At 37.5% G+C, this 13,265-nt stretch overlaps 1 protein-coding gene across 6 annotated transcripts in view; it reads right to left on the reverse strand.

Moving 5' to 3' along the window:
* Nucleotides 1-4,492: 4,492 nt before the first annotated feature.
* The window catches only part of GPC5 (glypican 5), a 234,554-nt gene continuing 225,781 nt past the window's right edge, over nucleotides 4,493-13,265 (reverse strand). For all 6 annotated transcript variants that reach the window (XM_053970041.1, XM_053970047.1, XM_053970046.1 and 3 more), the window contains one exon: nucleotides 4,493-4,632. In XM_053970041.1, coding sequence (XP_053826016.1) covers nucleotides 4,627-4,632 — 6 coding nt within the window. In that variant the 3' untranslated portion in view covers nucleotides 4,493-4,626. The remainder of the gene's footprint in view (nucleotides 4,633-13,265) is intronic.

Consider the following 13,265-nt stretch of genomic DNA (forward strand, 5'->3'; position numbering starts at 1 on the left):
TTAATTTTTAAATTAAATTTAAATTTAATTTGTAGAGTCACATAATCACAGTTCTCCAAGTAGCATCCAAATATTGTTTTGACATGCTTCCTTAGTAATACTTTTAAAATGGTCATTTAAAATGGGGTTGCTATAAATGTTTCCATTACAGCCAATACATGAGTATTAGGAAAAGAATCAAATTACAGAGTAAAATGTTCTGCTGGTTCATCACTGGGGTTTCTGCCACTTTTCTGACTTTCTTTTTCCTTTGTTCTTACAGTCTTTAAAATGTCAACAAGAGACACATTCTTTTGTATGCCAGAACAACTACTTTATATTAGACAGAATATATTACTTGGATAGCAGAAATAGAGCTAGAACGTGTTTCTCCAGAATTCACTTTAAACCAGTTATTTTATGGTAGGTTATTACCAGTTCTTTTCCTTATTTGATGTATTTATGATGTGTTTAATTAGTAACTGTGTTACAGTTTGTTAATGCTGATATATTATAGATCACTTTTATTACTGAAGAACATTGCTGAAAAAATCAATTAAAAATAATCACAAGCTTTAGTTACATGTCAGACACTTTTTTATAAAAAGCAATGTCCTCTTATTTTCACCACTTTTACTCACATACAATTCATGTGGGTATTTTGAGGTGTCTTTCTGAACTTTTTGTGGTATTTTTGCTATAGGAAAAGGCAGTGTGATTTCTGCAAAGTCACAGATCATGTCTGCATGAAAAAGAAAAGATGAGAAGTAGTTACTGTGGCTGTCTCCTGCAGAGGAGATAGAGGCACCAATATTCTAACCAGATCCCATGACTTGGGAGATTTTTTTGGTTAGGGCCAAGTTTAGTGTAGCTCCTTACAGTCCCTCTGCAAGGCTTCTCAGCCTATGGAAAGCTACCTCTTCCTTACCACAGGCACCACTTACACTGCCAGCAGTGACCTGGATCATATCGAGACCATCTACAGAGCTCTGGGGTGGAAAGATGTAGGCCTAGGTGTTGCTCTCCTTAAATTTCTCACTGAGGCAGGAAAGGCTTAAACAGAGATGGACTAAACCCCCTGGTCAGCACCCAACTATGCAGTCATGTTGCAAGTAGAGCTCTGGCTTTTGTGACTGTGGCACCATCTTTGAAGAAGTGTAACTGAGCGGGCATGGGCAAGATCTACAGGAATGAAAAAGCCAAGAAGGGTGTTTTAACCTCATCCCAAGGTGCATCAAATACAGCTCAACCAGACAGTCAGAAGAGGTGGTTATGACTCTCTATTCAACTTTGGTGCAGCCTCGTCTGGAGTTCTGGGCCCCACAACTTAAGAAAGACACTCAGGTCCTTGGATGTGTCCAGAGCAGAGCAGCAAAGCTGCTGAAAGGGCTGGAAGACATGTCTCATGAAGACCAACTCCAGGCTTACCTAGTTTGGAGAGAAAGAGGATGAGGGATAACTTCTTTGCTTCTTGAGGAGAGAAAGTGGAGAGGGAGGTGCTCATCTCTTCTCCCTGGGATCCAGTGATAGTCATAGGCAACAACAGGATGTGTGGGAATGGTCAAAGTTGCCTGGTTCAGATAGCTGAAGAAAGCCTCACAGTCACAGTCCTTGATACTCATGGGTGACTTTTAACAACCAAAATATCTGCTAGAAGGACAATATGACTGGGTGGAAGCAATCCAGGAAGCTTTTGGAATGCATGTCAGACAAATTATTGATGCAGGAAACCAATTAACTGAATGAGGGAGATGTTTTGCTGGGTCTGATAATCATAAACAAGGAAAATTATTCAAGTGATCAAGGTAAAAGGGCAAGCTTGTCTGTGCCAACCATGAGACCATGGAATTTAGGTTCCTGAGAGGAATGAGCAAGACCAAACAGCAGAATTAAAAACCTGGATATCAAAAGAGAATCTTGTAGCCCCTTCAGGAGACTGTTTGATAGAATCATTGGAGAAACTGTCCCAGAAAGCAAGAAGGGAAGAACTTGCTAATCTTCAAGGACACATTATCAGAGTACAAATCCAGTTCATTTTAATATGTAGAGTAGTAAAATAATACTTCACATTTATTTGGCACTTGTAAGACTACACCTAGACTGCTGCACCCAGTTTTCTACTCCCCAGAACTGGAAGGACATGAATGTACTGGCTCAGCAGTCAGTTTTCCCTGGCCACCAACATGGACCTGGAATTGGATTACATGACACTCCAGGGTAGACTTCAGCTCAGAGAAAGGAAGGCCCAGGAAAGGAAAGGAAACCTTACTGTTTGCCGTTACCTGATCAGAGGATTCAGAGGCAATGAAACTGGCCTCTTCTTCAAGGTGCCTGCAGAGGCTATGGGTAGAAGTTGAAACACACTAAGTTTTTATTAGATATAAAGTATTAAAATTGCTGTGAGGATGTTTAAGTACTGGCTTAGATTGCATGGAGAGCTTGTGGTATCTCTGTCCTAGCAAGTACTCAAGACTCTACTAGATGTTTACTCTGAGCTATCAAGTCTAATGAAATATGCTGTGAGAAGGCAGCTGAATGAATTGACCCCTGGAGAACCCTGACAACCCCAGTTATGGTTATGTTTTTCAATGTCTTTATGAATACATGCCTTGAAAAGAGCATGGGAGTGAAAGATGAAGGACTGTTTATGTTATAAAGTTACTCAGAGTAATAAAGTCAAGGCTCAGCTGCAACGACCTGTGGAAGAACCTTATGAGTGGTTTGCCAATAAAATAACTAATGGAATTTAATACAAACAAATATAAATTGTTTCATAACGTGGAAGAAAAAGAATTCTAACAATATCTAGGACAAAAGGATTTGATATGATCATTACTAGTTAAGGACATTGGGCTCAATGGCAGCTATTTCCACCAAAACACCAAACCAATAAATAGAATACCTCAGAAATACATACAAATTGCTAGAAATTATTAAGAAATATAAAAAAGAAAAATCACAAAGAGTTTAGAGAACATTGTTCACTGCATCAAAATTCACAAGTTACACTCACATTTAGACCTGTGTGCAGTTTAGCTCATTCTTATTTGAAAAAAAGAGAACTACCAAAACAACAAAAGATATTTGATGAGAAGCAAGCAAAGAATTCTGTACTATGAGCAATTGATTAAAAGGGAATTTTCTATAAAGAAAATATATAATGTCAGGGGAGACGATACTACAGAGATTCAAAAAGTGACTGGCTTAGATATGGTGGATTGGAACAGACTATTCTTCATCTTTTCAAAAGGAAGAAACAAGAACATCAAATAAGGTCAACTGAAGCTAGTTACATAACAAGCAAAAGGGGTATTTTGTGGAATGAGGCACAGAATTGTAAAACTAATTGATATATAGTGCTGTGAATGCTACATGGATTTCGCAGGAAAATATGATCAGTTAACAGAACCTAATGGTTATTGAATATGTAAAAATGACCCTGCCACTGAATGTATTAAGGAAATCCTCTTCATTAGGCATTTGTTTTAGGTAATACTGGAGATGGGGACATGGGATTTCATAGACCTTCTAGTCTGACCTGGTATAGCCATACTGAGTTTTGTGGGATGGCACATCTGCATGTCATAATCATAGAACCATAGAACAGTTTGGTTTGCCGTGGTCAGGGGTACCTTACACCACACCAGGTTGCTCAGGGCCTCATTCAGCTTGGCCTTGAAAAGCTCCAGAGATGGGGCATCCACAGGTTCTTTGAGAAACATGTTTCAGTGCCTCACCACCCTTACAGTAAAGAATTTCTTCCTAATATACAACCTGAACCTACCCTCTTTCAGTTTAAGTCAATCCCAGCTTGTAAGAAGGACCAACTCCAGGTCTTGTCCAGATTTCGTGTAGCTCCCCTTTAGGTACTGGAAAGCTTAAACCTCCTCTAAGGTGTGCTTGACCCACATGCCACAAGTGAAACTATCAAATAATATATAAAAAATGAAAGCACATCAGTCAAAAGCAATTACTGTGTTTATTTTTCTTTTTTTATTGCTACATAGTGAATAAGAAGGGAAAATTTCAGATATGTGTTTAGTGCTGGATCACCAAGGGATGTTTATGACATCAATGTAATTTAAAATAAAGCACTGTGGTAGTCTGGTTTGATTTACTTTTAAAAATCCTACTTATTTTACAACTAAAAATTCCCCATGCTTTTAACATGGAAAGGAATAATTTTCCTGTAATACATGCAAGGATAAATAAGAGCTGACAGATGGTATAATATACAATAAAAGTTTCTATTAGGTTCATAACACATATTACACAAACATGGTCCTTATGCTCATACATTCCCAAAGGCCTTGGTCTAGGTCTTAGTGAAATCAATAAGACTATTTCCATTAAATCTGCTGTATAGCATAAGAAATTTAACTGTTTTCCAGTAATTTTGTATTTTTAATAAAAAATGAACAAAAATTTATCACTTGTCTAGAGTATTGAGATGCATTGATTTTAATAATTTATGATCCCTCTGTGTTTATGTACTGCAGCCTGACACAGCACGATTAAGCTAACTATATACATAGTTAAGACAGCAAGAATATAGAAAAGAAATGTAGCAATATCAAAAGAAAATGGTGTTTTCCTTTTAGTTTGACTCTTTGGGCATGCATTCACTCCATGATGCCCAGAGGAAACTCAAAGCTGTGGATCAATAAAAGAACAAAGAAATTAGGTAAAGTCAACCATGACATAAATAATAAAGAAGACAACAAAAAGGTATAGTTTTAGTTTTTGATTAATGCTCTAGCTCTAAGAATATCAATTGCCTAGACAATTTAATCTATTAGTACCACAGATTCTATTCTTTTGGGGTTCTGTTGTAGCTAGTTAACTGTAAACTAAATTTGATTAAGCAATGAAAACTTGGAAGATTTCATGCATGACAAAAAGAGACATGAAACTGTCTTTTCTCTTTCTATGCCAAAAGTAAACTAAGCCCCAGTAGGACTTATAGCCCTGAAAGACATTAAAAAATGTTTCTATAAATAGATTAGTAACAAAGGGAGGGCTAAGGATAATCCCCAGCCTTTGTTGAATGTGGGGGGAAGCAGTGACAAAGGAGGAAAAGGCTGAGGTACTAAATGCCTTCTTTTGCCTCAGTCTTTAATACAAAGACCAGCTTCTCTCTGGATACCCAGCCCTCTGACCTGGAAGACAGGAGTAAAAGCAGAATGAAGACCCCATAATCCAAAATAAAATTATCAGTGACCTGCTGCACCATTTAGGCACACACAATTCTACAAGTCTGAATGAGATTATAGAAATATAGAATCATTATGATTTGAAGATATTAAGTCCAGCCATTGAACCTTTCATAAACTCAGACAGTGTGAGTTTACTAAAGGCAGGTCTGACTTGAATAACTTGGTCCCTTCTATGACAAGATGACCCACTCAGTGGATGAGGAAAAGGCTGTGGATATTGTCTTTCTGTACTTTAGTAAAACATGTGACACCATTTCCCACACAATTCTCCTGAAGAAACTGGAGTTATAGTGAATAGAGTTACAATCAGTTGTCAGACAGTCACAAGTGGTGATCCCCAGGGCTTAGTACTGGGGACAGCCCTGTTAATTAGCTTTGACAAGGGGATTGGAAGCACCTTCAGTAAGTATGCAGATGCCACAAAGTTGATCTGCTAGAGGACAGGAAGGCTCTGTAGAAGGTTCTGGACAGGCTGGGTCTATGGGCTAAGGACAACGGTATGAAGTTCAACAAGGTGAAGTGCTGGGTCTTGCAGCTGTGTCACAACAACCTCATGCAGTGCTACAGGTGGAAGACTGGTGGAAAAGCTGCCTGTCAGAAGAGGACCTGGGGATGCTGGTCAACAGACACTGAACAAGAAACAGTGTGGGCCCAGGTGGCCAAAGAGGGTTAGGCCTGTATCAGTAAACAGTGTGGCCAGCAGGACCAGGGCAGTAATCATGCCCCTGTACTCAGCACTGGTGATGCTGTGGCTGAGGAAACTGGAGTTGTTTAGCCTGGAGAAATTAAGGTTCAGGTGGGACCTCATCACCTTCTACAACTACATGTCAGGAGGTTGTACTGAGGTGGGGGTTGGTCCCTTCTCTCAGGTAACAAGCAATAGAACAAAAAGAAATCACCTCAAGTTGAGTCAAGGGAGGTTTAGATTTGATATTAAAAATAATTTCTTCATGGAAAGGGAGGTCAAGCACTGGAACAGCCTGCTCAGGGATATGGTTAAGTTACTGTCTCTGAATGTTTTTAAAAGATATGTAGATGTGGCACTTAAGGACATGGTTTAGTGGTGGACTTTGGCAGTGTGGGTTAACAGTTGGACTTGGTGATCTTAAAGGTCTTTTCTAACCTAAACAAATCTATGATTCTATAACTGATAGCTGTGACAGAAAAAGAAAGACTTCTTTCCGATTTTTTTTCAAGAAAATTGCTTCCTTTTGAAAAACAAGCACAGAAACAAAAAAGTAGCATATCCCAGAAAAAAAAATATTGTTGCAAACACCTTTACAGTTTGATTATATTATAATCATTCAGTTGATATGCTGAATAAATGAGAAACTACAAAGAGCTGTCTTCACAAAGTCTTTGAATGGGTGACAGACACCATAAATACAGATTTTCCCTTTTATTTACCTCTTTCCTTAGTTATTTTTCAAAAAGCAGAAGAGCCATTAGGAAAATGAAATTATTTGATCTGAGAAGTTTAACAACATGAAACTTCTAACTCTAGAACATAGCTATTGTTTTTGTTGTAGTGTGCAGTCAGCTGTGGATATGAAAAAACTTAATGAAAAACCATTCCCTTGTAGTCAAACAGAATGAACTCCCAAGGGCATCCCTTATGTGTCATCCACATTGTGCTTTTTGATCTGATCAAATTTAATCTTTCATGCTTGCTGAATACACAGGTGGTGTCTTATAATGTTGCCTGCTCTTTGGATTTTCTGTAGCTGTTTCTAAAATTTGTTTTCATGTTCTCAGTGCCCCCTGGGGCAAACACAGCTACACCTACTTTAAATTATTTTTGAAACCTAAAGTATTTTTATCAGTATCTAAATATTTTTATGTTTTCTCAACTTTTATTTTTCCACACATTTTTCAAACCACCATTTTTGTGCGTTTTATAAACTAACAAGAAGAACTTGGGAGGCCAGTAGTTTTGAATGACACTCAATTCTAGCCCACTTATCTGAGCATTAAGTGCAAGAGCGGCTGCGAATTGCTTTTCCCAGACCTGGTCGGCTCCCAAGCTCACAGCTTGGGCGCCTCGACTTCTCGTTGGGGTCAGTGCTGCCACTACTTCCGGGTGCTTCTGCGGCTGTGCCCTGGGGTGGGCTGGCTGTGTGTTGCCGTTGGCGCAAGGGAAGGAAATGAAGAGGCAGGGAATTGTCCAAATCTGTCCATGTGACGGCTGGATGCTTATTGGTCGCGGGAGCCGTGATGGAGAAGCCGCGGCCGCTCCCAGCCTCACTTGGACGAATCTGGCCCTGAGGCTGGGGTGACGCAGAGGGATATAAGGGTGGACAGGGGAGGACAGGAACCCTCCGCCCAATGAGCGCAGACGCCGTGGTGGTGACGTGGCCACAGCGACTAATAGGAACACAACGGGGGTGGACATGGAATTCCCGGGGCCGGACAGGGGAGTGGTCACAGGAGCGGCAGGGGGTAAAACCCACTGGCAGGCAGCCTGGGGCTAACTTCCATGGGGTGGGAAACACAGGAGATGCACGAGGATACATGGAACTGGTAAGCTAACAAAGACCAGAACCCCAAACCTGAACCTAAAACCCAGGATGCAACATGCAAGCTCATGTAGTACACAGAAGAGAAACTGAGTGTATGACAAAACCGTGATGCCAGAGAGAAGGGAATGTTAGAAAGGTGGAATTAGTCAAAAGTGGTGGTTGAGAGTATATTTTTCTCTTTTTCTCACCACTAAACAAAATAGGTGAGTGATTACAAATACAATAGCTATGAAGTAAGGGAGGGAGGAATACTAGTTAGTTTTACAAACATTACTTGAAATACAAAAGGTAAAACAGGAAAAGCAAAAGTTTACATATTATGGTAACTACAGACAAAGGAATACTAGACTTTGAAATTGCCAGAAAGAGAATTGCTAAAAGTTTTTCAGAGGTTCTGCCAATGTTTTGGAAAGTACTGTGATAGGCTTTCAGAGGGTGGAGGGTGACCAAGCATAGGAAGGAATAGTTTATATTTTACATTAAGTATAAAAAACAATTATAAAATATTTTGGGAAGAAAATAACACCAAAAAAAATCAGACAGCTCTCTTTCTGATTCCCACTGCTTAGGCTTTTAGAATAACCTTTCAGGATACCATGCCTTTTTAGTTATTACTACACTTTTTTTAGAAGGCCCCAACTCAGCAACCACAGACCTCAAAGTACCTCTTAAAAACTGAAAAATCAAAAGGATTTAGCAGTAGGATAATGATGGTTCTTGGATAATGAGCCAACACTGCTAAGACAACTGCAGTGCAAGGAAAGGAAATTCCAGTAAAACAAAGATGAAGCATATCTCTTTGGCCGAGTTATTTCACAATGCATTTCTACAGTTTTAACAACCAATAGTTATAGCATCTAAATGTATAGCTTTGCAGTTAAAAAAAAAAAATTTATTTAACCAGGCTTTTAAGAATTATCCATTTGAGCATGGAACAAACACATCATGGTGCGACTGAAACATACAATGCAAAAGTAATTTAGTCATGACTTCCTGATCTCACAGTATGAAGAGTTAATCTTCATATTAGTGCACTGGTGAACCACCTTTAGTAGTAAAAATTATTTTCTCCTCAAATGTATCTAACTGCTTTCTCTCAGCATTATTTTTTCATAAATTTCAGATTAAAGCTGAATTTCAAGATTTTCCTTCTGAAAATTATTATGAACCAGGAAAATAATTCCCAAACCATCCTCCATCTTTCTTTGCTTTAAATAGTAGGCTAAAGATGCTTAAATAGCAGGTTCTGACTGAGTTCTCTTTTCTAAACATAGTAGCTTTCTCTGTATCTTCAGTATGTTTCCACACTCCTTTAAAATATTGAGTTCAGGTCTGCATTGTGGTATTGGTCTCCTCGAGGACACATTTAAATGAAAAATAGTGTTTCCTGTCTCTACTGTACACACTTTTGTTTAACCTTTCAATGATGGCAATAAGTGTGCCTGCACTTATTGTAATCTCAGACTACTAAACGTTTTCCAGAAGTACTGCTTGCAAAGGCATGGCCACAGTTTCTGTGGGTATGCCTACCCACAAAACATAATTATATGCACATCTTTTTCTTTTTTTTTTTTTTTTGCAACAAAAAAGTGAGACACTAACCTGAATTTTTATTTTCTTTAATAGTACTGAAACCAATTCATGTCAGTGCATTGTTTAGGAGTTTTCTACTACTAGCAATGAATAAAACAACCTTAGCTAGTGAAAACACTGCAATTCATTTTCACTCACAGATTATTTGTAGCAGTAATATATAAGGACATAGGTTTTAAGGCTAATGGCCTAATAATTCACCTTTTTGCAGCTTCTTAAGATTAATTTAACTCAGTGCTCTTTGGGAGTGGTAGTTGGATATACTATTGCTTAGTCCACTACATCATTTTAAAAACAAAGAAACAAATAAAAACCCAAACAAAAAGAAAAAACATAGCTGAAAATTAAAACAGAAAAAATTTCTTTGTGTTTCCTAGGAAAAGTAAAAGGTAGGAGGAGATAGAAACAAATATTTAACCCACATCTTCCAGTTTCTTGCCACAGAACCATTCACATTCCCAGATCACAAATGAGATTTTTTTCAAGATACTTAATTTAAATGAAAATATTTTGTAAGCCAGAAGCCCTGCTTGTGCTACAGCATGGAGCAAAAGATGAAAACTGGCATGAAAAACCAATGTGTTCCATGGCTAAAGCAATATTCTTTCTCACTCCATTTTCTACATGAGAAAATTCACTTATGCAAAGATTCTGATGTAGCTAAAAACGCTCATACTACAGGCACGTATTTATCTCTAAGATAGGAATCTAAACTATCATCATAGTCAGTGAAGATCCACTAAATACAGTCAATAGAGCCTACAGAGCTATTTATGTCACTCTAAAACCAGACACTGACATTTGATCTGCTGGTTCTCTAGACACTATCGGTGTGCTGACAAGAGGCTCAATTCACTTGACCGCAGGTATTGATTTAGTGTTGCCTGAGACAGCGAAGTCTATCCTGAAAGGCCTCCAGTTGCTGCTTCTGTGACACCTGTGGGTCCTATGCCATATTTTCCAGCCACAAGCAGGTGCCTGAGATAGGCTAAGGCATTTCAGAGAAGTCTTTGAGCAACTGGACAGAGCTTCACCATCTCCATGTGGGAACTGTGAAGGAGGTGAATTCCATGGCTGTCAGGATTTAAAGAATTTGATTAAAATGTCTCAGCTCACTGTCCAAGAAGAAAGTTCCTGTAAGATAAACCACAACAGGCACAGATGCAAAGGAGGGAGGCATTCATTTGAGGCCTACACAAAGGTGAAAGGTTTGGAATTAGCACACCAGACGAAATACCACTGTGCAGACTGTGAAGAAAGCACAGACAGCAACAAGAGGAAGATGCCAGGCCTGATGAAGCAGATCCAGGTAACTTATCCAGACAAAAATTCCAACCATGGCACACTGTGAGAAAAGGAAGCAACAGCTTACACACTGTCATCCCAAGTTATGGGAACGACACATACATCTCATGGATACCTGGGATTGGACTGTATAAGAGCAGTACCTCAATTAGAACACCTGGGGACCCCCATCACTGAGCAGATCAGGGTAAAGAAGGGCCAAGAAGCTGCAGGAACCCATGTAGTAATGATATCTTTTGCTTAATATCTCTCTCTTACTCATCCTCTTTCTCTTCTTCCCCGCTCTCTTCCTACCTGTTTCTACCTCATATTTATTTTTAAATAAAATCCATACTAATGGTCTCATTTGCACCTTAATTTGGGCAGAGGCATCCTTTAGTAGTTGGACCCTAACGTTATTTCAGTGTATCACATAATTTTGGCAACAAAAGTGGAATCAGAACAATGGCAATACCCAGACTTCCCCTCACACTTCTCCCCATCATCTAGAGCAAAAGAACAGAGGACACAATGAAGTTGTTTCATTATCAAGTCCCATCATCAAATCAGAGTTTGGGAAGCAAGGAAAAAAACATTTATTCAGATTACAGTCACAAACAATAGACCATAGTATAAACTGTTTAACTAACACTATTTGATACAGCCTTAGATATCAAGGTCAGTGATACTACTCACACTATTCACACTTAGTCTGAGCATTTTTTTAGCACATTAATATTGTAATTGTGGTGCAGAACTATCAAATATAGGTGAATAAGTAGTCACAGCCATAGCCAAGACTGACATAAAGTCAATGCAAAAATTATGCATTTTTATTCCATCAAGTAAATAATTTATTTCTTCTAGTTTTACACTAAATATTTGCAGTGTGATTTGGAACAGACAGAAGTGGGATTTTAGCTATTTATAGTTGGGAATTATATTGTACACACTTCATGAGGCAGCCATTAATCTTTTACAGCTGGGAAGCTTTGGTAAGTTAAGAACTATGTGATGGGTATAAGTTAGTATGATAGCAAATTTTTATTTAGAGGATTTTAAAAAGGCAATTTTCAATTGTAAATTTTATAACTTTGAATGTATAAGCTTTAGGTGTATATTGAGTATTGATTTCAAAACAGAAAACCAGGATTCAATTAGTTTTCCCAAACTTTTTGCAAAACTAGTTTTTGCAAAAAAATTGTTTTCCCAAACAATTTTGCTTTCCCAAACACCATTAAAACCTCTTCATTATTAGATTTAGCAATATCTAATATTAAACAAGTTATAATAAGCGCTTAGATTATTAGAACTTAATTTCAGAAGCTTATTATTTTTTTCAGTATTAGTGTAATTTTTCTTTCACTTATTTATGACAATGAAACTGAATTAAGTAGCCAATTTATTTTTTGTATGTTTGAGTCTTTTAATTGTGTCTCACTTTAGGCTGCAAAATGGAATTAGAATAAATAATCAAAGTATTTGGACTTGTGGGTCCAAAATTATACTTTTTTTGCAAGGGCTATATTTATCTATAATTTTTTTTAAAAATAGAGCTTAATATGTTTTTTCTAATTATTTTCTATTTTCATCATAGAAAAGCAGGAGCAGATTTTACAAAGGATTCAGAAATTCCTTTTTTTTTTTTTAATCTTAAATAGATGTCTTTCTGCTCACACTAAAAAAAGTTGCTATTATACTGTAGTATTAATTCTAAAAGGTTTCTGGGTGTTTATTCAGGCAAGATTATGGTGCTGAGTATTACCAAGATAAAAGAATTATGAATATGTTAAGAATGTGTTGGAGAAAATAGAAGTTTAGTATAAAGACCCTATTTACAAGCTATACAGACACATACATGAATAATCACATATTTTATGTTATCTATGTCATTATTTATTTTTTTACTGTTAATTTGTGCACTGTGCACTGTTACAATGGAATTTACTAGAAAAGCATCCAAGGTTTTTAGACACCTTAAGGTATGTGCAAAACATTATCAATCATTCTTTATGCTGACTAAAAATGGATGATACAGTTTGTGATCCTTTAATCACTTCTTTCTGCAGTACACATATTTGAATCAGTTTCAGCAACATTTTGCATCTTAAAAAAAACCCCTGCTTTTATTTCTTATTAGCCTTTATGAACAAAAGAGGGGTTATTCTGTAAACACCAGGGTTACCCCTTTTGCTTCCCTTCTCCAATTTTTTTTTTTTTTTTTTGAGGGATGGGGGAGTGTGAAACTGTCATTAACCTCTGCTAACTGAGCAGAACTTGTACTTGGAATGATCCTGTCTCTTGTGAAATTCTCTTTAAAATATCAGCCGAATTACTGTATTTTCAGTTCAGTGAACTGCTTATCTTAGCATTTGGACTAATGCCTACTTCCTCTACTTTACAAATTAAATGCTTTACTTTCCCTTATCACAATATAAGTGGCTTCTGAATCGCCCTCTTGCATATTGACATCAGAGCTGTATCTGTAACATTCTCAAGAATTAGTTTCCATCTTCTTCACTCATCACTGCATTCCTTGCTGGTTCACTCTGCAACAAAAAGTTTACCACACTCTTAATGTTGTTTTTTGTTGTTGTTGTTTTTTTTTTTAAATCTTTTTTTTTCTAATGGTTATCATTTGGCTGGGCAACTTAAAACTCATGGTTAGATCCAG

Source organism: Vidua macroura, chromosome 2, assembly GCF_024509145.1.
Source record: "Vidua macroura isolate BioBank_ID:100142 chromosome 2, ASM2450914v1, whole genome shotgun sequence".
NCBI lineage: Eukaryota > Metazoa > Chordata > Aves > Passeriformes > Viduidae > Vidua > Vidua macroura.